Genomic DNA, 27,035 nt, shown 5'->3' with positions numbered 1-27,035 from the left:
ACACAGTTAAGATGGTGAACTCTGTGTGCAGGAGGGGTTTTTGTGGGTTCTGCTTCCTGCTGCACCGGTTCCAGAATCATCTGTTGAGCACATGACTGTCCCTCTGGGGCCACTGTGGGCTCTTCAGGGTCTGTGACCTAACTCCCACCCTAGCATACCTGCCACGTTGGCCACCCGCAGGGCCTCCTGGTTCTTGGGCGTCTTGGAGCGGTTCTGGCTGCGCTGCTTGCCCCCCGTGGAGCGGGTGCTGCGCAGGTGGACCTCCGTGGCCTTGAAGAAGGCCACCATGAAGGGCTGCTTGTTCTGAGGCCCGTGCCGCCCAATCAGGCCCGCCAGCTTGGGGTTGATGCTCTGCCCTAGACCGGAAGCAGCCAAATGCAAAGATCAGTTACAGGAGAAGCAGTCAGCAGGGCATGGCTGCACGGATGGGATTTCATTCCTGCCTCATGGTTCGACCATGAGTTCATCATGCATGCACTGTTCATCCATCCAGGGAGTTTTTATCCAGCACCTGCACTATGCCAGCTTGTTTTAGGAGTTTGGAACACAGCAGTGCACCACATGGAAAACTCCCTGTCCTCTGGGCATGCATGCTGGTGGGGCAGGCAGGCAGGCAGGCAACACACACTGCAGGTAGCCCAACGCGGTATGTGTGCATGCATTGTGTGTGCATGTGCGTGTACGTGTGGTAGGAGCCAGGCTGAGGTGTTGCAGGTCTCAGGCTAATGGAAGTTCCACTCACATTGCATTGGCCAAAACAGGTCATGTGAGGCACCTAATTTCATGGGGTGGGGACAATCGTGCTTGGTGCTAAGGAGGGTGGGGACAGTTGACAGCAGCCCTAATGACTAGTACCTTCTGCATGGAAGGGAGCAGAGAACTGGCCAACAGTGAGGGAGGGGGCCATGTGGGGGTCTGGGGAGGGGCCCTCCAGCGGACCACGCCACAAGCAAAGGCCTGGGGGTGGGAGCAAGGCGGGTGTGTTCAAGGGGTTATGAGGAGCAGAGGCAGGGGCCAGTGGGCGGTCAGGGCTGTCTGGGTGCAGAACGTAGTGTCCTGTGGGCAACTGCAGGCACTTTGCTTTTACTCTGTTCACCAGGTTGAAAGGTGTCCCCCCCAGATTCATTTACCCAGAACCTCAGGATGTGCTTGTATTTGGAAATAGCGTCTTTGCCATGTAATTAGTTGTAACGAGGTCATGCTGGATTAGGCAGGGCCAATCCCGTGACTGGTAACCTTAGAAAAGGCCCCATGAAGACACAGAGACATGCGCACCCACGCCTACGCACGCACACGTGTACACGCACAGGGAAGACAGCCACATGAAGACGGACGCCAAGAACACCAAAGCAGGCCAGGTGCTGGAAGAGGCATGAAGGACCCCTCACTGGAGCCCCTGGAAGGAGTGCAGCCCCAGGCACCTTGATTTCACTCGTCCAGCCTTCAGACTGTGAGCAAATAAAAACCGGCGCTAGCACAGCTGTGTGAGTGGCAACCATGGGGTGTGGGTCTCTGGAGACCACCTTGGGGGACCACCTGCCCCTGGAGACAGGACTGCAGGGCCAGGGTGGCCAAGGCAGGCCAGGTGGAAGTGATAGAACAGGCCAGGGAGAGGTGACAAGGGGCCTGGAGCAGGGCCATGGGGGCGGAGATGGTCAGAAATGTCAGGTCCGCCATAGTTCATGCTTTAAACCCATCTTTAGAATACAGTTTATTTTTAGCGTTTTGTTTTGAAATCATTACAGATTCATGGCAAGTTGCAGAAGAAAATGTCAAGGGAGGTACCGAGTACTGTTCCCGTTTCGCCCCATGCCACAGAACTGAACACAACATCCCTCCTGGAACACGACAGATGCTGGATCTGTTCTGAAGGAATCAGATGGAGTTTGCTGAGGGACTGGGTGTGAAAGGTGTGAGAAAGCGAGGTGTCACAAGTGATTTCCATGCACTGGGCCCGAGCACTTGGAAGAAGAGAGACCGTGGACAGCATGGGGACACCGAGGCAGGCGCTGGGGGAGGGGAGGCCCGGATGGAGGATGAGATGCCACGTAGTTGAGCAGCTGTGGCCTGAAATGACCACCTGACACCCAAGAGGCCAGCCTAGGTGTGGCTCCTGATCCAGCAGGAGACAGACTTGGAACCCAGACGTGCTCGGGCCCAGTGCCAGACTTCCTGGGTTCAAGTCCTGCCTCTGCCAGTCAACACACAGATGCTCCTCAGAGCAGAGCTTTACACATGGAAAGTGCTAGATAAATGCTGGCTCCGGGCCAGCATGGACATGGGTGGAACTCACCTGGGGCAAGTTTGTAGCTAGCCATGTAATGTGACGGCTAAGCCCTGGTGCCTGCCTCCACTGAGAAATCAGGGGAATGTGGCAAAGGCTGGGCAGGGCTGCCAGTGAGGGCGGGTCTAGAAGCAGCCTGGGCAGGAGGAAGGGGCACACCAAGAGCATAAGGGGCCCTGGAGACAGAGGGGAAAGCAGACAGAGCAATCACTCTGCCTGTCTCTGCTCTGCCAATGGCCGAGGGCAACAATGGTGAGGACAGGCCGTCTCCGGCTCTGACAACAGTGAGGCCACTGGTCAATGTGCATTTACTGTCACATCTGCTGGTGATAAGTATTCCAAAGACAGATAAAGCAAGACACATGGCAAGAGAGCCTATCTCATGACAGAACATCTCAGAGAGACTGAGTAACCTGCCCAGGGACACCCAGCTTGGCGGTGACGGAGCACGATTTGAACCCAGGTCATGCTGCATAACCACAACAGAGAGGATGCCCTCAAGGTGAGTGAGAGGGGTCAGAGGCCAGGAAAAGCAGCACCTCTGGAGCCCTGAGCACCATGCACATCTGGAATTAACTTCACCAGCAGATGGCCAGAGTCAAGAAAGCCAGCCTCCCAGGGACCGGATCAGCGCCAGGGGGTTCCCTTCAGTTTTTTTTAACAACTGATGTTTAAAAAGCGAGTTTCCCATCCACCACTGCATCATTACCCGAACCCCTGTTCATGTTTGGGTCTCCTGCATTCTTCAGTGGGGTTTGCCCAAGTTCACCCATCTATAATTTGAATGATTCTATAAAAGAAACCGTGAAAGCTGGGCCCCTAGGAATTGTTTCCCCCCTGGAAGGTTTTTAGAGCAATGTAAAAATGCCTCGCCTGCTGTTCCAGAAATAGTAAATCTCAGCGCTGGGGGCAGCGGCCATACCTCTGAGGGAGGGTACCCGGCTCGCAAAAGCAGCTGTTAGGACAGTGGGGTCCAGGGACCCACAACCTCAGCTGAGAAACAGGCGGACAGAGGGGAAAGAGGGCCTCCGGGGGGCTTACACCCACATCTGCCGCTGCCAGCCTGTGTGGGTGGAGAGGTGGAATCGCATGCTGCGGCCTCGATTTCCTGTCTGTAAAATGGGGATAATGCCGTTTAACCTCAGCCATGCCCCCCTCTCCTTGGGACCCAACCCAATTTTCACTTCAGCTGGGGGACCTTAGCAGACCCCCACCCTGGCCATAGGGGTGGGGCCTAGGGTCGAACAGACACCAGCGAATCCTCTGGCTACAGTGATTGGCTCAGTGAAGGGCACATGACCCAGTTCAGCCAATGAACGGAGGGTAGGTTTCCTGGACGTTTCTGGCAGAGAAACATCCCTCTCTAACATCCCGAAGCAACCTTCTTTCTCCCTGGACAGGACTGAGGGAGGATGCATGGAGCCTCAGAAGCAGCCACCATCTGGCAACCACAGAGGAACCCTATTTTCAAATGGGGCTGATATGGAGAAAGGAAGAGCAGACAGACAGACACAGGGTTTCTGGTGACATCACTGAGCCACTAGATCAACCCAGCCCTGAAGCTTATTGCCCAACAATTCCACTCTCAGGTATATACCCAAGAGAACTGAAAACAAAGGTTCACATGAAAATCTGTACACCAGTATTTACAGCAGCATTATTCACAGAGGTCAAAAGGTGGAAACAATCCAAACGTCTGCCAGCTAATGAACAGATAAGCAAGACGTGGTACATCGTGCAATGGAATATTATTCACCATAAAAAGGAATGAAGTGCTGATAAATGCTGCAACATGTACAGACCTTGAAAACATTACACTCAGTGAAAGACACCAGTCACAAAGCATCATGTACTGTATGGTTCATGCATATGAAATGTCCAGAATAGGCAAATCCATAGAAACAGAAAGTAAATTAGTGGTTGCCAGGGGTTGTGGGAGGGAAGGGACTGGGGGCAGTGAGTGTTAATGGACAGAAAGTTGCTTTTGGAGGCGATGGAAATGTTCTGGAATTAGGTGGTGGGGTGGGTGCACAACAACATGACTGTACTAGAAATTATTGGCTGTATACTTTAAAATGGTTAATTTAATGTTAATGTGAATTGTATCTCAATTTCTAAAAGGGTGGGGGTGGGAGAGACAGGAATGACCCACCAGCTGAAGCCTGGGGCACAGATTTGTTAATAAATAATGACGCCTACCACGGTGCCTGAAATTTTTGGCGCTTGATGATAATTTACAAAATGAATGAATGCCTCCCGTGCCGAAACAGATGGAATGCTCACAGCCCACTCAACCCACAACCCAGTCCCAAGGGTGGACACTGTGACCTCACTTTACAGAGAGAAACAGGCTCTGTGCTTAAAGCCTTGCAGCTGGTTAGTGGAGAAGCCAGGGTTCAAACCCTGGTCTGTGGGGAGCCAAAGCCCATGCCCACAGCCACGACACCAGCATGCCCTTCTCCTGCGGAAACACCCATGCCTCCCTCCTAGGCCACCCCGCATGCTGGTGCTAAGCAGGAGTCGAGGTTCCCCAACATGGGGAGCCCCAAAACAACCTTATTTTGCACGTGAGCCCGGAGAACCCCTGGGCCAGGGCCACATCTGCAAAGGGCAGCCCGGGGGTGGGTAGCAGACAGCTTCCTCCCAGTGGCAGGTCTCTTCCTCCCTGGAATTCCCTGAAATGTCAGATATGCGACCACGGTTATTTGGAAGAATTGGGAATGAAAGACTCTGAACTGGGTTCATCCCCACTGGCTTTTCCTTGGGGTGATGGGAGTTACAGAAACACCAGCCAGTATCTGAGAAAAGAACAAAGTGCAGAGAAGAAAGTGGGTCCCCTGGAACCTCCCACACAGAACCCACTTGGGGTGCTGGAAGAGGGTCCAATCTTCCAGCCGTCCCCAGGCACCAAGAATGGCTACTCAATCTGCAGGGTCCAGAGCAGAATGAAAGCACAGGACTCCTTGGCTGGAAGTGATCATGAATTTCAAGAAGGTAGCAGAAGAGCCTCGAATCAAGCACAAGGCCTAAGAACAGGGCCCCGTGTGGGTCGCACCCCGGGAAGCCAGCCGGCCACACACATGCAGCCCCAGAAACACTGCAGATCCTTGGGATCGCGGCCCTGCTGGCGCTGCTGTTTCACATAAGCCTGGATTTTATGCAGTCGGCCGTGGACGCCTTTCTGCCTCAGTGGGACACACTGACCCTCCCCCCAGGGCCACAGAGGAGCCTCGGATCTGGAAATTCCTTTGCTCCTCTTCTCCCGCCAACGGGCACTTAGGCTCTGTGTCCCAGGCTTGCACGACCACTTTGCTATTCATTTATTAGTTCACTCGACAACTACCTATGAAACCCCTACTGTGTGCCCAGTGCTGGACTGAGTGTGGGGTTCCGAGAGGAACCCAAACAGGGCTGCCATCCCGGGAGCTCAGCAGTGAGATTGGCTCAGGAGTGTTGTGCCAGGCGGTGGTGAGAACTACGGAGCAGCCGGGGGCAGGGATGGGGCACCAGCCAGAGGGCACTTCTCAGCCACAGGCATCCGGGCGGAGGGAATTGCAAATGCCAAGTGTGGCAGACAGGCCTGAATGCAGCACATCTGAGGAACATCAAAGAGCCCGGCAGGGGACAGTGACAGGTGGTAAGGCTACAAGGCAGGGGCTCTGGATCAGGTGGTAGGTATGATGGCAGCCGCAGGGGGTCTGGAGGTGGGGCCGTGGCCAGGTCATGGTCAGAGTCCCACTTGGGGTGGCGTGTGGGGTACAGATGCTGGGAGAGCTGCAGCCAAGTGGTGGCCTCGAAATGAGTCCCCTGCCACCACACCCACCTCGGGACCCCACAGCACCCTGGCAGCCTCCCTGGGCCCTGCACACTGTTCCAACAAGCTCAGCAATCAGGTGCAGTGGGCTCCTTTCTCCTGTGGCCCCAGCACAGGGGAACTCTAGACTGGGCCCACTGCACATCACCAAACAGACGACTGCACACAGCCCTGGGCGTTTGGGCTGGGTGATTCTCTGGGGGCCACCACAGGCACTGCAGGACAAGGAGAACACTGGCCTCTAATGCCAGGAGCACCTCTCCAAAAATCATCATGTGTCCCCTGGGAGGCAAAACATCCCCGGTTGAGAGCCACAGTTGTGCCCGTGAAGTTAAGCCAGGCTAGACCAACCCGCAGAGACAAGGCACTGCAGTTGCATTTTTAACAGCAAAGCCCCAGAGACAGCGTGGCTCTTTACCCAGACCAGGTAATTAAATCAGGAAGCACGGCATCCAGTGCCAACCAGCCACCTACACAGTTCATTTGTCTGCTCGTAACTGCATGGCGCATGCACCCCAGAACCCACTGTTCTGCACGCCAAGGTGGCGGGGTGGGGGGCTGCAATGGGAACAAGGCCCAGAGAAGGAAGGGCTGTTGAGTGAGGGGAAGAACATGATATAGTGTGATTGCACATGGGAGAAAGGAAATTTAAAGCATATACCAACATATGTGGGTATGAACATACATAAAGTTTATTTCTGTTTTAATACCCCAAAAAGGGCCGAGAAACGTTTTACTGGAGGAGGGGACATGTGGGTTGGCTGAGGGAAGAATTCCTTTCCATTTTATGGTGTTACAATATATTGGCTTTCCTCAGCACACGCAAGTATTTGCTTTGGTTATTTGTCTTTAAATGTCCCAGCAAGTCACCCTGAAGAGAGAGCCAGGCCTCGTGCATTAGGCAGAGACACTGAGGTGGGTGAGTGAACTAATGCAGGCACGAGGAAAAGGATAAGCATAGTATTTTAACCACAAGGTTTGTATCCTTGGGAAAGTAGGAAAAGATTTATATTTTAACCAAGAGCTGAAAAGTTTAAAAAAAAAAAAAAAGCCTGAACATTTGCCCAAGAATAGGGTTGCCAGATTTTGCAAATAAAAATATGCCTGGTAAAATGTGAATTTCAGATAAATGAATAATGTTTGCAATATGTGGGACATACTTGTATCTGGCAATTATTTGTTACTTATCTGAAATTCAAATTTAACTGGATATCCTGCATTTTATCTGCCAAGTGGTGCTCCTTAAGTTGGGATGGGAAGGATTTCCCGATGTGCGATGATAACTGATCCCCCGCGGGCTGCAGCGGATGTGATGGGGGCGGCCCCCCACGGCAGGTAAGGGGGTCCAGAGCAATGACTGTGCTGGTTTCTTCTACTGTAGAGCTCACGGCTGGCCTCTCTGTGGGATATTTTGCATCTGTTTTTGTTGTCTGGCTTTCTTAAAGTTTCATTTTTAAATCAGCAGAGAGTAAAACTCACCTTTTTTGCATGTAGGTCTATGGGTCTTCACACATGTATAGATTCATGTAATCACTTGTACTGACACAAGAACAGCTCCAGCGTCTCCGAAGGAGTCCCCTGTACTGCCTTGTATCTCAGGGCATGGAAACCAGAGGTGACTCTACTCCCCAGGGGACCTGTGACAAGGCCTAGAGACATTTTTGCTTTCCAAAGCTTAGGGACGGTGCTACTCATGCCTGGAGGCCAGAGATGATGCTCAACATCGTGTATGCACAGGACTTCCCCAGCAGAGAAGCAACCAGTCCAAGGTGTTTGGCTTAGTGCTGAGATGGAGCAACGCCGCCTTCTAGTCATGTCCTTCCCCCACTCCCAGCCTTTGGCGACCACTGACCTGTTATCCCTATAGCTTTACATTTTCCAGGCATTTCATGTAAATGGACTCCCACTGTCCCTTGCAACGGCTTATTTGAATCTGCATGTCTTTGAGATACATCCACAGGGTTGCATGTTTCAGCACTTTGTTGCTTTCTATTGCTGAGCAGAATTCTATAGTATGTATGCACAGTGCTGGTCCGTTCACCCGGTGAGGGACGTTCAGGTTGCTTCCAGTCTGGGTGATCGCGGGTAGCATGAGAAACATTCACATACAGCTTTTTGTGAGAACGGGTGTTTTCGTCTCTGATGTAGAGCAGAAGTGAAATCTTCCATGCCCCAGTCTCTGCCCACCTAGTGTCCACCTGTTCCCGAGTCACCACTCCTGCTCTCTGGCAGGGCTCTGCTCTCAGGCACAGCCAGTGGCAGACCCCACCACCATGCCACAGGCCCTCCTCCACCCAAGGAGGCTGCAAATCAGGTCTTCCTAGCCCCACCTGCAGCTGCTTCTAGGACGGGTGCTGCAGGCTTCCTCCCTAAACAGGCAGGCATGAGAGGACAGCATCCTTTATCCAGCCCACCTGCTTCCTTCCTCCACGCTTGGGAACATGCAGGCAGCTTTCTTGCCAACTGTGATGACTTTAGGACACACTCAGGTGGTAGGGCCAGGAAGGAAAGTCTTGCCTGCTGTCGATACTCTAGCCCAGGAGCTGGCCAACTATAGCCTGCAGGCCAAATCCAGCCCACTGTCTGTTCTTGCAAATAAAGTTTTATTGACACACAGCCTTGCACATCCATGTACACCTTTACCATCTGCTTTCACACTGTAACCCCAGAGTTGAGGAGCTGTGGCAGAGAACATGTAACGCACAAAGCCTAAAATATTTACTATCTGGTTCTTCATAGAAGAAGCTTGCTGACTTCTGCTCTAACCAACCCTAGATCCACTTCCTTCCAGTCTTGTAGAAAAAACCCAAAGATGTCCCCAGGAGATAAGATGCCTCTGTTGTATGTCATCTGCCAATGAAAGTATTCCTGACAGTTGGTCCTATTCAGTGCTGACCCACAATGAAGACGAGAAACCACCAGAACGGAGCTCTTGCTCTGAGCCAGGCACTGTGCCGACCCCATCCGGTATACTGCTCCTCACGTGGATTTCCTGATCCCACATTTCCAGACGGCAAAAGCTCGCCTGAAGTGACAACCACTGAACGATCGCCGAGTCCAGGTGGACAGAAAGGCAGAGAGGAACAGAGAGGCGTGGATGAGCATAACCCATGGGGCCTCCGAGGATAGGAGGGATTCACGGAGGCCTTCCCAGAGGACAGCTGGCTGGGCAGCATGTGGATGCAGGGCTCTGGGATGTGAACGGGGGACACGGATGAACCCGTCCACCAGACCAGTGCTGGCAGGCCCTGGGTGGCATGAGCAAAATCAGCCCACCCAGCCCAGAAGATGCCCAGAAGTGGGTGTGGAACACAAATGGGGCCTCCTGGGAAAGGAGAGGATGCAGCCCACCCACAGAGAGGGCAGCATCTTGGTTTCCTTGTGGTTTCTTTGTTTTCCAGGCCCAGAGCCACTGGTTGCTCCTTGGAGGCCCACAGCACAAGGGTGTTCCTTGTGGATTGTGCAAAACACATTAATTCCAGCCATTTCTCTCAATGGACCAAGGCCCAAGTGACAAGTGAGAACACAGGGAACACTTGTGACATCTGCTGGCCCCTATTACTCAATGCCCACCCAGGCCTAGAAGGATCAATCCCAGCGTCTGGGTCATCAAGGCCTCCTTCCTCCCCTTCTCCAGCTTCTGGACAAACAGGATGTGAAGCAATCACAAGGGTGAAGGCACCTGGGAGCCGGCTGCGCTGTGGGCGGGATCACTCAGCACCCGCAGCCTTGCTGGGCTCAGCCGCCCCAGCTGCTGTGGGCGACAGCTTACTCCCTGGTCCCACCCCAGCCGCCGCAGCCAAGCCTCACCCCGGGACAGCACCGCCCTCAGTCCTCTAAATGCCCTGCAACCCATCCGATCCCATCTGGGGTGATCAAGAAGGACACGTGCTCTTGAGCCCAAGGAAAGAAGCCTGAGGCTCTCTTTGCACACAAGTGTCCACAACACCCACATGCCTGGCTTCAGGAAGCAGGGATGGGGCAGGCGGAGGAGAGGGGCCCTCCTGGGCTTAGAGCTCAGGGGACTGTGAGCAGCAGCTGAAGGCCCTCGTCAAGGAGTGTGAGCCGGGCCGTGAGGCCACAAGATTGTCTTCTAGGATCAGACTGCTGCCCTCCTAAGCCTCCAAGCATCGCCTCTTTGTATAAGGAAGGGGAGAGGGGCCTGTAAACTCAGACAAGATGCCAGAGTCCTTGTCTTGGGAATGACAGGAGGCACTGGGGACTGTACCCATCTCCAGGACTTCCAGCAGGAAGCCCTCCCGTGCCATCCTCAGAACCTGCCTTCATAGCCTCATCTGTGACCTTCAGCATATGGTCCCTCCACTGTCTGCCCTCCCATGAGAATGTGCACAATGTGACAGCAAAATCCTGGTCCTGTTCGGGCAGTAGCCTCAACAGTCCCTGGCACATCCAAGTGCACACACACGTTTGTGGGGTGAAGAGGCTCTCGGTTGTACAAAACTGCTTCTAACAGCGAGTTGCTGGGCAGGAAGGGATTAGCATCCCTCCCTGGCCTGGGATACAGGGCCCAGGGCCAACCTGCCCATCAGGCATGGTGCCCAGGCCCTGGTACTTTTAGGGGCCTATGAAAATGTTTTAATGTCTCTTAAAATCAGAAGATGAAACATGAATTTTTTTAGTACTGGAGATAATGTTTTAATTTTTAATCCAACCAGGATTATATTCATCTTTTATGTCATAAAACATAATTTTTAGTATGTTTTTAATGGAGGGAGGAGCCCTGCATGCAAGTCAAGTGCAGCCCTGGCCACTTCTGTGGTGTGGGCTCCTTCAATTAGTCCTGCAGGAAGCTCACTGGCTACTGAGTTTTTTTCTAAACTCTTTCCTTCCCAGGAGAGGCAATGTGGTGAGAACAGCTGGGGGGAACCAGCATGCTATAGGGTCCTGGGCCGCCTGGATGGGCCAGCCGTGTACCCAGCAGGGGCTCATTAATCACCCCCACACCCCACCAAGTCTGGTCCCGGTAACCACATTCTTGGGAAGGTTTTCCAGCAAACAGCGAGGTTTGGGGTTGGGGGTTTGGACTGAGTTTGCTGAGTGAAGCCCAGGTCTTCCCCAGAGCCAAGCAACTTCAGCCAAGTTGCTCCACCTTCTCAGCCTCAGTTTCCTCATCTGTTACAATGTTGGCAATAACTGTGCTACCTGGACAGAGTCACTGTGAGGACAACACAGGCAGATGGCAGTAATGAGATTATCTAACACTCATGAGCACAGACAGGGAGGTCGGCCCAAGGCTCAGCACTGTACAGAATTCCCACTTTTCTCCTCCCAACCATTATCACGCCTGTGGAACAGGTGAAGGGACAAAGCCCCCAGAGGTCGCATCAGCTGCCCAAGATGAATGAGCTGCCCCAAAGAGCACCAGGGCGTTGGCTCTGGGCTCTGTGCAGGGACCGCTAGCCTGTCCCCCACGTGACCCTGCACAGGAGCCCCGAGACAGTGCCTGCTGCGAGGGTTCAGCTCCCAGGGCACTGTCAGGACAGCCTCCTGTCAGCCAGCTGGCCCTCCGTGCTGGTGGGCTGGAACAGGTCATCACCCCCGCTCAGGGTGCCACTTCTCTGCCACGGTCCCTGGGCCAGGGGCAGCCTGTGGGTGGGCTGCCTTTCCTCTCTTCTGTACAAAGGGAAAGACATGTTGACGCCAGCCCTCCTTCTTGCAACGGCCTGTCCTGGGGGAGCCAGACGACACTCCCCAGCTGGGTCCTGATGAGCCACAGGTGCCCAGAGAGTTTATGGGCTTCTCCCCCGCACAGGCACGCGGAGGCCCAGCTGCGCCGCCCCAGGGTGACTCACTGAAGGGCTGCAGCTGCAGAGACGGAGTACGCTCCCCTCCTGGGTGGTCTCAGGCGGCATCTGGAGACCCAGGGAATGGCAGGCTCACCTCTCCCCAGACCTAAGCTTTCTCAAAGGTCTGTGGTATCTGTGTCACACTGAGATGGAAGCAAGCTTGCCCGCGCTACGTCGTCAGCATGCCTCTTGTATGGGAAGCTGGAGAAACTGAGACCCTGAAAGGTGATGGGGCTCCATGTGCTCACAGCCACCTCCTGCTGCAAGGTGCATCTACACTCTGGATGAGGATGAGGTGCTGTGCCCCCGAATTGGGGCCGTCTCCTCCCCTCCCAGACTGGGCACTGTGGACTGGGCATGGGTTTCCCTGCCAGACTCGGATTCTCCAGGTGCTGCCCAAGGCCACAAAACTCAAGAGGTTATGTTAACGCTAGGAGAGCCCCGGGGGCAGTGACCAGGTGGGCTCTATAGACGACACAGGGCTGGCACACCTGCAAATGGCTCCAGAGTCAAGGACCTGTGTAGGCATCTAAAATGAAAAGATTAAGACACACACCTGGAATAGAGCTGGTCAGCCTGGGTACCATGTTATTAACAGGGTACCCCAACACATGGGGCATGACTGGGCCACATCCCAAGTCACCCTGTAGCTTGCTAAGAAAATGCAGCTTTCTGGGCCCATCCTCAGGGACTTGCCATCAGGGTGTCTGGATCGGAGCCCAGGAATCTGTATGCTCAACATGCCTCTGAGGGGTGCTGACACTGGCTGCAGAGCCCAGTGGGAGGGGAAACAACTTCATAGCCAGGAGCTTGTGGCCTCGGAGACGCTGGGCTCACCAGCTTCTTATCTCATCCCCCAAAAGACCCCAAACCATATATGCCCAGTTGGCCATTGTACCCTTTGCCCCTTCTCAGCAGTCCAAGCGGGTAGTCCTTCCCCGACCCGGGCAGCCAAACTAAACTGTCTGCCTCAGCGTGCACAGCGCCTGGACAAGCCAAATGTCACGGCACAGACATCCAAGCCCAGAGCCTATCTGAGGGGGGGGCGACAGGAAATGGGGCACCATGTCAGGGGTAAAGTGAGTAATCCTGGCTCTGACTCTAGGCAGCTTCTTGTGACCACTAGGATGCACTCCCTGTGGATGAAGCAGGATCCCCAGGTGGCTGCCAGAATGGGGAGCGCTGGCGCTCCCCAGGGGCCTCCGTTTCCTCACCCGTACCATGGGCATGTGAGTGACAGCACCTGCCTCACTGGATAATGCTGAGGATTACAGGAGACAATGGCATAAAGCACTTATTTTGTGCTTAGGAGCCACCACATGTTGAGCAATTCACCTCTTCACTTGCATGAGCTCATCTAATCCTGCGCAGCCATCCTGGGAGGTGGAAGCTATTATTAACCCCATTTTCCAGATGACGGACATTAAGTGACTCACCCTTGATCAGGTGGCTAGAAACAGCAGACCTGGGATTTGAACCCAGGTGTCCGGCCAGCTGCTGAGCCCAAGCTCTAACAAACCATCAGGCTGTGCCCCCTCAATAAACGCTAAGCCTTATCCACAGGGGGCAGAAGCTGGACAAAAGGGGCACAGAGACCCTGACTTTGGAAGAGAAAGACGACAGCCCGGCACTGAGGAAACTGGGTTGAGTGTCACTTAAGAAAAAACCAAATCTGGGCCACTGTGAGCCAGCAGGGCAGGTAGAACAGAGGAGCACAGGACCCACTGGGGTCGGTGTGGACGGTCTAGCCCATATCCACACGTCCAGGGGAATGGCTGCTCCGAAGGGAGGAATGAGGTCTACCTGCACGTCATCTTCACCTCAGCCCCGGTATGTCCCACAGGGCCTTGTAAGACCAAAGAAGAGGTGAGCCACTCAAGTGCCAAATAAGTGTGGAATTCCTCTTATGCTCTGTTCTCCATCCAGAGATTCACAGTGGACACTGGCAAACTAAAGGCTCTGGGAAGTCCTTGCAGAGAAACCTCTGTAGTTTACCCACCTAGCATTGCTCACTTAACTGACCATAAATTCTTCCCTTGGCCCTGGCACACCCATGGACTGTCACAGAACACAGTGTAAGAAATTGTGGTATAGAGCAGAGGTGGCAAACTTTTTCTGTAAATAGTATTTCCGAAAATCATAAATATTTTCAGCTTTGTGGGCCACAGAGTTTCTGTGACAACTACTCCTCTATTATTGCTACAGCACAAAAGCAGACAAGATGGCACATCAGTTAATGAGTAAGGCTGTGTATTCATAAACTTTAATTTACGAACACCAAAATGTAAACTTTATCTAATTTTACATGTCATGAAATATACTCTTGATTTTTCTCAGCCATTTAAATATGTGAAAACTATTCTTAGCTCACGGGTCTCACAAAGACAGGCGTCACGTGGAATTTGGCCCACCAGGCATAGTTTAGTAATCCAACAAAGGGCAATGGGAAACTCCAGCACCTTCTAAGACCCCCCCACCCCTTTAAGTGTCAGGGGCATGGAAAGGAGAAGGAAGTGGGGGTGATGTTGGGGGGACGCCATCAGTAGAAAGACAGGTGTGGTCCTATACTTGGTGGCCGCCCCCCACACCGCATGTGGCCTTAGGTAAGTAATTCTGGTTTTCTGAGCTCAGGCAGAGAGGGTTCTGAAACTCTAGGCTACCCTGATAGGAAGGAAAGAAGCTTTTTTTCCCTCCAAAGCCCAGGAGTGATAAAGGGGAAGGTTACAAAATTTCTCTACACTGTCTCAATCCACTTGGCATCACCCAGTATTAAAACCACAGCAAAAAGAAAATCTGAAAACTGGGATAATATTTGCAGCTCAAATCCCAAAGGACCATGTCCCTAAAATACAAAGAAGACCAACACCCTATTAGAATAGTGGGCAGAGGCTACCAGCAAACGGGGCCCAGGGGAGAAACTGCAAATAGCTTATAGAAAGGGCTCAGCTTCACTCATAAGAGGGGAAAGCGAGCAGAACTGTACGATCCTGTCTGTCGCCTGTCAGATTAGCAAAGATAGGCAAGGGTGAGAGCTTGTACTGACAAGGGGAACTGGTGCTCATGGGTACCGTTTGTGGAGGTGCAGATGGAATGCAAAGAGGGCAAAGCGACAGTAGCTCACTAAACTGCAAACAGACCATGTCACTTTCAGGAATTTATCCCAGAGCCATACTCACTCAAGTGGATGCCGACACATGCCCTGAGGATTTCCCCAGCCCTGTTTGTAAAAGTCAAAGACTGGAAAACACTTAGACGACCATCCCAGGGGACTACATAAGCCAATTTTGGTGGTGATAATACTAATATTACTATTAAATACAACAGCTCTTATTTAGGGCATGTGCACTATGAGCCAGGTCCTGTTCTTGGCCGTCACTCCTCGAAGCAGAGTCCAGGGACCAGCCGCCTCTGTACCACCCAGAGGCTGGTTGGAAAGGCAGATCTGCCCCAGACCTGCTGAATCAGCCTGCATTTTACCAAGATGGCCGGGGATTCCCTATGCACATTCATGCGCTGCTTTTAAACTCTTGTACTAACTCAATCTCAGAGCAACCCAATGGCCCAGCCCTCTTATTACCTGCAAGCTAGAGATGAGGAGCCCAGGGTCTGAAAGGATAGGGAAGCTGTCCAAAGCCACACAGCGAGCGAGCACAGAGCATCCCTCACTTCACAGGTACACAAAAACACAATGGCCTTTAAACAGATGACAAAGCTCTTTCATGTCTCAAAGGACCAACTTCCAAGATAAGCTGTCACATAAAAAAGCAACGTGAAAAACACAGTATATACTAGGCCACTATTTGTGGGAGAGAGAAAAAGAAAAGTAGAATCAACATGTTTTCAGCACCCAGAGGGCACCTCTGCAAAGACATCCAAAAACACGGAAAGAGCAGTTGCCTCTGGGAGGTGGAACTCAGCAGCTGGGGGATGCTGGGGAAACTATTCAGTGTCGCACACATCTCTAACTTGAATTTTGAGCCACGGCAAGTATTTCCTATCCTAAAATAATATTTTTCCCCTTAAAATTTGTATCAGGAAGAAGCTACATTCCCCCAACCCTTCCACACTTAATAAGAAACACACTCTGGAGGAGAAGGAATTGGCACAGCCAGGCACCCCTAGTTCCCCACCCACTTTCCTGTCCACGCTTCGCAAAGACCAGCCATGGGAGCGAAAGGTGCAGGCGGCAGGCAGGTGAGCAGTGGATACTCTGAGAGTTTGGGACTCAGAACCACATCCAGGGTCTCTTGGAAGGGACTAGGGCAGTGGTCCTTAACCAAGGGCAATTTTACCCTACAGGGAACATTTGGCAACATCTGGAGATACATTTGGGTGTCACAACTGAAAGATGCTCCTGGCATCTAGCAGGGAGAGGCCAGGGACACCACACAGCCCCAAGAGCCTATATAAGTCTGGGGGTACAAGCTGCATCAGAATGAGCTGGAGTGGTGGCTGGGGACTTACCATCCAACGTCTCTACAGAGAGCTGCAGGCCCAGGTTGTGCCGCGGGTTGACGACCCAGTGGTTGCTGGTGGCCGTGATGTCAAACACCAGCCAGCCCTCCTCCGAGGCCCAGAGGGTGCGGCTGTCGAGCAGGAACAGGTCTGACTCCCTGTAAGAGAGATGAGAGAGACTCAGGCTCTAGGTCAGTGGGTCATGGCTCAGCCACCCCATCAGCCAGCTGGCCTCAGTCCCCAATGGAGAGGAGGACCATGTGGGCAGGGGAGGCAGGGGAAGCCCAGCAGTCCTGTAAAAGTGGGTGCACCCGACCAAGATCCAGGCATGAAGACCCTAGAGGTGACGGGGAAAGGCAGTTCAGAAGAGGGGTACAGAGGCACACGCAGGGCCCCTGGAGCTGCTACGAGGCAAGCTCGCCCTTCAAACTTGTTAGGGGGGAAGGCCAGTGGGACAGAGCGCAGGAAGGCAGAAATCACTCCAGGTTGCTGGAAGCCTCGGGGAAAAGTCGCAGGTCCACATCGCTGGATTATTCACCACTTACCAGGCACTGTCCCGCGTTCAGCACACATCCCCTCATTCTCACAGCCCCAAGTTGTACGGCTATTATGTTAACTGAGGACATGGTGAAATCAGGACTCGCCCATCGTTTAGCCAGGCTGGGTTTGAGCCCAGGCGCTGAGTGCCGGTGCACACAGTCTTCAGTTCCAGGCTATGCGCTTGGGGGGCCCACTGAGTGGGAGCTGACGCCCAGGCGGATGTCATTAAGACAGGGAACTTGTTTTCTCTTCTTCACATTTTGCAGTAGCAAAATGGGTAAAACCTCAATTGACTGTGTGGTGGATAGAAGATGGATGAATCGATAGACAGATGGGTGGGGGCACAGGGGGATGGAATTTTAAATTCCTGGTTAGGAGAATTCTAGTATATAAGGTCCATAACATGTCTTGTGTACTTTTAACTATAAGCATTCAAAGTTTCAACATTTTAAGTCCTTTGATAGTCAATTAAAATATTTGAGCCCCTGTTCGTTATGCTTCAGAAGATTGGAGACTGATGAGAACTAGGCTTGAGATGGATTAATGATTGTGCATTGAGCATTGACCCCCCCATACAGAATTTTATTGTTGTTAACAACCATTTGATCAATAAATATGAGAGATGCCCTCTCAAAAAAAAAAAAAAAATTTGAGCCCCTACGTTGTGCCAGGCACTCAGATGCAATGATGAACCACACCCAACCAGCTCCTGCCCCCGGGGCCCTGACAATCTACCGTACCTGAAGTGATCTAATTCCCTTAATTGTCCTGGGCATTAAGGTGAATTTTCTCTGCTCACACATAAAGACAACAGACACAATGACTATTTACTGAGAGCTTACCATTTGCCAGGTTCTGGGTTGAAATGCCTGACCAGCACCATGCCACTAAGTCCTTACAACAAGCCTATGAAGTGGCTAACACTACCTGTTCCATTGCACAGATCTCAAAACTGAGGTTCAGGAAGGCACTGCTGGATTGGAATCCAACCAGGCTACCTGAAAGCCCAAGCTTGCAACCACAGATGAGGACAATTCTTCTGGACACTACCTTTGATGGGGTGTCACTGTCATCATTTCAGAGCCTTTGACAAATCAAACTCATAATGTAAGTCACTAAGCCATCAGCTGAAGCCAAGGAGCAGGTGTTCCCCCATTAGCTGAGGCACATGTCTCCTGTTGGCCCCTGTCCCCAGTTCTCCCTTTTAAAACTATTGCCAATCATCCCCATTAATCTCTCCTGTGTAGCCTGGAAACCTCCAAATTTGTGAGGTTGGCCAAATTCTAATTCTATTGCATGTTACAGACATTTACTAGGTACATTAACATATACGAGTCTACGAGTCTCACAAGAAGGCATGTAGGATATACAACGGAAATGTTAGCCAGTGTCTCAAATTCACTTTAACTGAGATTCCATGGGAAATATACCAGGAGTTTAACAGGTCACCCAGAGAAACCTACATAGGGATGAAGAACCAGGTCCAGAAACAGGCAGGAGCCCAGGCAGGTGTGAAGGCAGAGGGCCGTCTCGTCAAGCTCAGTTATTGTAGCATGAACTTGGAGTGTATTTCCCCCTTGCAACCACCATCTGAAAGTCAGACAATCCAGCTAGCCTGGTCAAGTCTGTGCCCAGCCCTTGGCCACGGGAGGGCAGGGCACTCCACAGAGATGGACATCACCAGACCACAAGATGGAAACAGGGCTTATCCCCACCCCAGGTCCCTCAAAATTCCACTTTTAAAGTAATACTCAACAATCTGTTAGAATCCAATTCAGAAAATGCTGAATTATATCATGCGACCTGTGTGGATGGAACGTGACTTCTGACATTATGACCAACAAAATGTAGCCACAATACAAGATAGTACATTGTCTCGCAGACAGCGGAATGGAAGTCCCTAACGATCTGCCAGGAATGCACTCCCCTCTCTACTACAGATCATAGAAGCCAGGGAGGCTTTTTAGAGCCACAAAGGACCGTGAAGACCCAAAATTTGACTTTCATGTCCAAACTGAATAAAAATAGCAAGACAGTCTTTCCATGACCTGTCTGCTTCTGCTTTCTGAGTGTCCTCATAAAAGTAGTTTCAGAGCTGGCTTAAGGAACGTCCACACAGATTTTAAACTTACAAACAAGAGATTTCCTGCTGTCTTCATTTCCAATTTGCCTTGATGACTCTCCTAGCTATGGAGAGCTACCAAGATTGTCCATGAACCAGTCAGCTGTCTTCAATAATTAGCAGATGACAGAAGAAACACCACTCAGAACCAAAACAATCCCCCTGCTCAAGACAGGCTCCCAGGGCCCCTGGGGGAAACACACACACATCACAGCACAGAAGTCACTAACCTGGGTGGTGACTTTGCTGGAAATTTTTTATTTACAGGAAAATGTGACCAGATATCTGGAGGCCCTTATGGACCTAAAACAATGAACAGCCACATAGGGAACAGAATGAGGCCTTTGAACAGTGAACGCCTTGCCAAGTGACACTCCACATTCTCTTATTACAGGCCAGGACACTGAGCGCCAGATGTTCCAGGCTAGCGCTGACTCATCTGTGAATCAATGTGGACGCACCGAGTCCCCTCCCTCAAGAGATGGTTTGCTGTTTGTTCCAGGCATGCTTGGAGGGGCCAAACGTTCGTTTGAAGGCATCGGGACAGGAAGCCTTGGTGAGATGGGAAGAGGGAGACGCCAGCCAGGGCTTTGCTTCCAGACTGAAGGCCCAGGCCTGAGGTCGGCCCACACAAAGGGACAATGAGAAGTCACCCAGCAGCTGAGGCCACACGGACAGGTGGGAGAGGGGGGATTTTTAGCTGCCACCTTGAGCATCTCACTAGAACACAATGGTTCTTACAACCAGGAGGAACTGAATGAAGTCCGCCGTGACATGTTTATGGCCCTGGAACCCTCACCTCCCTGACCCAGCCCTGGTGGGAGCAGAGGTGAGAAAGATGCAGGAACCTGAGTGCAGGCCTTCTCCTTTTCCACCGCGGACATCCAGGTGTTTTCCTGCATCACTTCTCTGACTCTTCCCAACAGGAAGATTATTGTTGCATCTCACAGGCAAGGAACTTGAGGATCAGAGAACTGAGGCCACCTGTCAGCACCGACGGAACCAGCGTACAAGGGACTCGAGCACTGAGGCCTTGTCACCTCCTTCACCGCCATCTCACCGGGGGGATGAGAGACACAGGAAGTCATTGAATCCTGCCCGATACCACTGTCACAACAAAGCATGTGGCAGAGAAAATACCAGAGGGGGACAGAGGACGGGAGGTGAAGCCAGCTGATTCTAAAGCCTGTTTCCTCCTCTGGGAAATGTGTTAATGCCGTCTTCTTCGGCAGTGGGGACAGCCAAGGGAAGACCAGCCCGGCAACACACTCAAGGTTCGTCGGGCATCTCTACAGCTTCTACAACTCAGGCAGGCATTTGTGTATATCCCCTGCTAGGCTGAGGCAAGTTCTAGGACAGGGATTGGATTTGTCCTGGCCCTAGACAACAGTCTGTGGTTTCTGAAGATCCACAAGTCGATAGCCCACATACCCACTCAAAGACTGTTCACTTCGACTCCAAAATTCATCACACAAGCATATCAGGATGTTTGCAGTTGTCGACCTTCTGCATATATGGCCACCAAGCATTCCTCCTATGTCTGTCCCCACAGGCAGCTCTCCCAGCTATCACAGCAGTCAGTTCCCTACCTCTGAAGTCTGTGCTGACCGTGTGACTTGCTGGGACCTGGTGGAAGTGAGGCCCTACTCCGTCCGGGGCTGGGATGGGAGAGGCTTAGCAGTTCTGGGTTTGCTCTGTGGGAAGTGAGCCACCAAGTCGGGAACTCTGGCTACTGTGCTGATGAGGGGGAGCACTAGAAAGGGGAGAGGGCAGCGGCTGTGGGGGACAAGGGTCTGTAATGGAGACCGTGAGGAATCAAACCCCGGATGAGGCGCCATTACGGGCATTCCAGCCCCAGCCCAGCTTCATCAGAGACCCCAGCGAACACTGCAGACTAGAGGAACCGCTCAGCTGAGCCCTGCCCAAATTCCTGAGCAAGAAAACGATCGGTGTTTTAGACACTGTGTTGTGGGTGGTTTGGCCCCTGCAGGGATCACGTTGTTTATTAACAACAACTGAAAACTGCTTACTTAGAAGGACTGGTAAAAACATGGCACATACCAGTGCTACATAGCTGCTTCCAAGGACCATGGAAAGGTATACTTCTTGACAAGAGAGAAATACAGTATTAAGCAAAAGGTGTTATAAAACACAATGTGTAGTATGCACATTTTTGGAAAAATACAAAATGCTAAAAGTAGTGAAAAAAAATAGAAGATTTGAGTCACTCTGTGTGCATTAAAGAATTGCTACAGGAATAAAAAGCCTTCCCCACTCCCATCCAGATCGTTTTATACTGTTATTTTTACCTCATTTACCAAATTATCAGATAACTGATCAAGAAAATGGAAGAGGGCAGGTTGGAAACACATATTGTAAAGTTAGTATGCCACTAATTACAAAACTGGGTAAGGCCAACCTGAATAGACATTTCTCTTCAAGATCTACAAATGGTCAGTGAACACATGAACAGAGAGTCAACATAATTAGCTATTTTGTAAACCAGAACCACAAGAAGATAGCATTTTACACTCACCAGGACAGCTGAAACCAAAAACGTAGATAATAACAAGTGCTGGCAAGGATGTGGAGAAACTGGAGCTCTCATACACTGCTGTGGGAATGTGCAATGGGGCAGCTACTTCGGAAAAAGGTCTGGCCATAAAGTGAAACATAGAGTTACCACATTTTTATACATGTATGTGGGAGCAGCATTATTCGTAATTGCTGAAAAAGTGGAAATAACTCAAATACCCAACTGACAAATGGATAAACAAACTATGGTAAATCCACACAATGGAATATTATTTGGCAATAAAAAGGAACAAAGTGCTGACATGCTACAACATGGATGAACTCTGCAATCATCATGCTAAGTGAAAGAAGTCACACACAAAGACCACATGTTGTACGATTCCTTTTATAGGAAATGTCCAGAAGCAGCAAATTTACAGAGACAGAAAGATTACTAATTGCCAGTAGCTGGGGAGGGTGGTTGTTAATGGATATGAAGTTTCCTTTTGGGGGCAGGAAAACTCTCCACACTGAATAGTGGCGCTGGTTGCACAGCTTTGAATATACTAAAACCCACTGAGTTATATACTCTACAAGGGGGAATTATATGGTATGTGAATTATATTTCAATAAAGCCGTACGTCTAAAAATGGCTGAAGTTAGCATAGCTCAAAATACAGAGCTTGGTGCCATTATGTGAATAACGTACCTGAGGCTTACACACGGAAGCGTGGAAAGCCTCAGTGCCTACACTCCAGTTTCAGCAACGATTCATGCCAGAGTATGGTGCTCCCCCTCCACACATGGACTCACATCAAAACTGTTTCAATTTAGCAAGCATGCTTTCTGAAAGAAGCGGAACTATACAGAGGCATCATATGGCCGTGTTCTACTTGATCTGAGGACCAAACCTGGACAAGGTAGTTGCGCCTGGCTCTCAGCCCCCCTTTCTGGGGGGTCTTACGCAGTTTTGTCCTCACCTCCAAGTTCACAGGGGCAGCCCAGCTGGAACTCAAACATTCCTTCCATCTTCTCAGGCTGCTTCTGATTAAAGAAAGAGCAGTAAGGGCCAGAAGGCCACCTGCTCCCCTCCTGAAACCCGGGTTCCCCCCGAAGCCCTACTCTTTGCAAGGCGTGAACTGCCGGTGACCCCAACTTTGTGGCGCAGGGGATTGTTAATATTTAACCACCAGCCTGGGAAGAAAGCATTGCTGGGGCTTGCGGACTCCTCCCCGCAGGACAGCCATGAGAACTGGCCGCAGTCTAACCCACGGGAGAGGCAGGGGGAGCCACGCACCACCGCCACAGCCGCTGCCAGAGCTTTCGGACCACCGTCCCCTGCAACATTCCGCCACCTACAAGTGCCAAGTGGGTATTTAAAAATCTCCAACGTGGGAAGGTGGAAAGTCCTTTTTTTGGCCCTGTGACTCCTCAGAGGCTATTTCAAGACTATGATCTCAAGGGCCTTCACCCACAACGCACTTAAGATCCACACATGGGTCCAGGGATGCCACCCCCTGGACGGGGGCCTTTGAGAAAGTGTGAATGCTCTGCACAAACACGGCTCCCGGGCAGACAGACAGAACAGTGGCCCTGGGGGCTGAGATCAGAGGGAGCAGGAGTCCCAGGACCATGGATTTTGCTGGTCACTCAGAGGCCACTGCTTGGTCCCCCAGGACAGTTCTGGCTGGTCTCAGGAGCCACTCCCACCATCTTCCCTCCTGCCTGCAGACCTGAGCGGCGATGCATCCCCTGCCCCCTGCCGGTGGGCTCCAGCGGTGGAGGGTCTTAATTGCTGAACAGCACCTCAGAAATCTGCTAGAGCTGCTTGCGCACAGGCCGCTGATGGCTGCCTGAGAACACCCAGTTCTAGCCCCATCTAGCTGTGCGGAAAACACTCTTGCTGTCACAGCCTGAGACTGGTCTGGCTGCCCCCGGAGTCCCTCAGACACAGCCCAGCACCTTCAGGGAGATGAAAGCCGGGGTTTGGAAGGGCCACATTCCGAGGGAGCCAGCATCTCTCTAGGAGGCCTGACTGGTGGCTGGGGGCCTCAGCACCCCAAAAGTGCATGCTGGGCACCTCTAAGTGCCAACCTCAAGTGATGTCCCTCACCTGATCCTTCGTCTTCCAAGGAGGTACATACCGTCATGATCCCCACTTTGCAGGTGAGGCCACTGAGGTGCAGAGAGTTAAGAAAGTGTCATCAACTGGTAAGCAGCAGGCCTCAGACAGGAAGCGACACAGGGCGCATGAAGTCATCCTTCACAATGGCACCCCCAGCAAGGAATCCCTTCCCCAGGGTTAGAGGAGGAAGACAGAATCCAAGAGACAAGGTGGCTGGTCCAGTGCCAAGAGGTTCCCCCCATCAAGGAAGGGAAACGAGCTTCAGATTACGGTGGGGGCAGAATAAATCCCCCCTGCCCCCACTGCAAAGATGTCCATGTCCTGTCCCCAGGAGCTGTGAATGTGTGCCCTCACATGACAAAAGGGACTTTGCAGATGAAGTTAAGGACTTCTGAGATGGGGAGCTTACCCTGGCGGCATAATCGCAAGGGTCTTTGTAAGTGCCAGATGGAGACATGGGAATCAGAGAAGGAGACGTGAGGACAGGAACACAGACCAGAGCTGTGGACCACCTCATCGGCTGGAGACCACAGGCCACAGGATGCAGGCACCTCTAGGAGCCGGAAAAGGCAGGGGAGTGTGTTCTCCCTTACAGCCTCCAGAAGGATCCAGCCTCGGGGATGCCTTGATAATAGTCCAGTAAGATCCATTTAGGGCTTCAGACTTCCAGAAGTACAGGCGAGGAAATCTATGTTGTCTCAAGACACTAACGGTGTGCTCATTCGTTACAGCAGCCATAGGAACCAACGGCGTCACTCCTGAAATCCACCCTGAACACCTCCTATACCAGGTGCTCCGCTAGGAGGCCCAGACGCAATGGCAGCCAGAGCCGGAGCGCTGGGTCCAGAGGCCGTGGGCACACTGCACAGACAGGGCGCCTGGGTGGGTGGTGTGAAGGAGAGGAAGGGCCCTCTGGGTGAGCACAGGCGGCAAAAGGACTGCTGGTGTCTGAGGGTGCTCAGGGGGACACGCCATGGGAAATGTCTCCCAGGGGACAGCAGAGGGTGGAGCAGGGCTAATGCAGCAGGAGGGCAGGAAGGGCTGTCTGCCAGAGGGAACAGAATGCACAAAGCATGAGAAGAGAAGGGAGGAGAGGGTACTGGTGCACAGTAAGCACAGAGGGTGGGGGTGGGGGGGCCAGAACCAGCAGGGCCTCTGCCACAGGAAGGTTCTAGTCCTAAGAGATCTGGGAAGCTGGGAAGAGTTTTAAGCAGGAGTGGACATAACCAGCTTCATGCCTTGAGGTTACTGGCACCCTCTCTCCCTCACCTCTGCTCTGACCCTCACCCTCACCCTCACCCTGTAGCTCTTTGGAAAAATGGAAGGTTCTCCCCACCTAGGACGTACCCACCAGCAAGAGAAAATAATCAGGTCGGAGTGGAACCCAGAATCCTGGTTGTGATGAAGTCCCCAGGGCAGTCCTCAGGCCACACTTTGATGGTCAAGGATGCAGGCCTCACAATACAGGGCTTTCGGTCCTAAGAAAGTTATAGCAAAATGCCAGTGGAGTGCAGGGCTGGACATTTTAAGAAGTCGCATGTCATGAACTGCTGCTGGGCCTTGAGAACATTCCTCAGCAGCCAGAGCGCAAGAGAGAGAGTGATGGACATGCCAGAGTTTCCCCAGGCTGACAGGATGTCAGAGGGCGAGCAGGCCTGTTGCTGCTTCAGGATGTCAAGCTGGGAAGCCACAGCCCGCGCTGCACCTGGAATCGGCCCAGCACGCAAACACCAGCCCTGCAGCAAAGCGGAAAGGAGATCAAAGGCCCACGAGGAGGCCAGGCGTGGCTGCCTCCTGGCCCAAGGCCAGGGAGTGTCCCTCCGGAGCCCCAGGCTGTGGGGGACCCAGCCCAGGTCCTCAGCACCCCACCTGAGGCTTCAGAGAATGCCCCGCCTTTCTCCCAAGCCTCCCAACAGTCCCGGCCATCCCTGGAAGGGGAAGATGAAACAGGGAAGTCTGAGTCTTTTTAAAACATCCTTTCCGTAAGATGCACATACCCAGGAAGACTAAAATTAAGTCATTTGGGAGAAAGGTGGAAAAATACACAAAGAAACATGAAATTCCCCTCCCACAGCCAGAGCCCGAGTTGCCAGCCTATGGCTCCTCCACCTCGGACCGTCTGCCTGCCTGACTCTCCTGCTCCCCTGCCCCCCACCTCCTTGCCTAGGCATTCACAGGAGAATCAAGGACTCTCCCGTCCAGGGTCCAGGAGAGGCAGGTTGTCAAACTCAGAGAGGAAGTCAGCAGCCATTAAGGTTTGGGCCCCAGTTTCTCCATCTGCATGATGAAGGTCAGAAGTTTATCAAGGTCTCAGAAACTGTCTCCTATTAATAGGATAGCCAAGAGAGGAAAATGAGAGAGAGTCACAAATCAAAAAGGTTCTGTATTTAAATAAGGTTGGAAAGCACCACATGATCATTGCTCCTGACAGATTTTATAATGCACATTAGCGCTTTAAAGACTGAGAAGCCTTGCTGCCAAGAAGGGTCCATTCCAGCAATGGATAAAGTGTGATAAAGAGGATCTCAACTCTGTGTGTACATGCGGGTGGGTCACAGGGGCAGTTGGGGGAGAGGAAAGACAAGCACAGCCAAAAATGGAAGGTTCTCCCTCACCAAGGATGCACCTACCAGCAGGAAAAATTAATCAGGAGGTCCGAGTGGCCCAGGATCCTGTTTGTGATAGAGTCCCCGAGGTAGTCCTAGGGTCACAATTTGATAGTCAAGGATGCAGGCATTACAACACAGGGCTCTGGGTCCTAGGAAAGTTACAGTAAAACCCAGTGGAGTGACTGGCAAGCCAACCTCTGTCCTTCAAGCTCTTCTGTCTGGATAGTGGGGACAACAATGAGGATTGCTCTAAAGGTGGATGAAATGAGATGATACAGTCAAGATGCCAGCACAGAGCCAAAGGCCCAAAACTCTGGGTGGGAGCAGACCTCCAGATGAATCTTCCCCTGCTGGACTTAAGCTGCCCCAGCCCCAAAGTAAGAAGCTCACAGCTGCATCATTCTGACCCTGATTCAAGATGCAGTGGTCTCAGACTGGGCCTGGCTCCAGGACTGGAGTGCTTGCTGAATCCCAGGACACCTGACAGGTAGGCGCTCTGTCCCTCTTACAAGTGAGAAATTTAAGGCTCAGGGCAGCTTACAAGAGTTCCCACAGTGGAGAGCTGCCCCCTGGAAGACCCTATTCCGACCCTTCTGCCCCACACTGTCCCCTGCCCCCAGCAGCCTGTGTGGGCTTTCAGAATCTCAAATCTGAACAGGTAGCTGCCCCGCCCTAAGCCCTTTATTAGCTCTTAGGATAAAGGGCCAAAGTGGCCTAGGGTGCTCCATAATAAGACCATGAAACTGAGGCTCAACCTGGAAAAGC

The 27,035-nt window shown here is 52.2% G+C and overlaps 1 protein-coding gene across 1 annotated transcript in view; it reads right to left on the bottom strand.

Annotated features, from left to right (window-relative positions):
* The window catches only part of BMP7 (bone morphogenetic protein 7), an 85,359-nt gene that overhangs the window by 11,398 nt on the left and 46,926 nt on the right, over positions 1–27,035 (bottom strand). Inside the window, exons 3-4 of the mRNA XM_017648899.3 lie at positions 16,370–16,518; positions 159–356 (exon numbers count right to left, since the gene is read on the bottom strand). Coding sequence (XP_017504388.1) covers positions 159–356; positions 16,370–16,518 — 347 coding nt within the window. The remainder of the gene's footprint in view (positions 1–158; positions 357–16,369; positions 16,519–27,035) is intronic.

This window comes from Manis javanica, chromosome 5, assembly GCF_040802235.1.
Source record: "Manis javanica isolate MJ-LG chromosome 5, MJ_LKY, whole genome shotgun sequence".
Lineage (NCBI taxonomy): Eukaryota > Metazoa > Chordata > Mammalia > Pholidota > Manidae > Manis > Manis javanica.
Note: the sequence above shows the minus strand (reverse complement) of the source record. Positions and strands in the feature narration are given on the sequence as shown.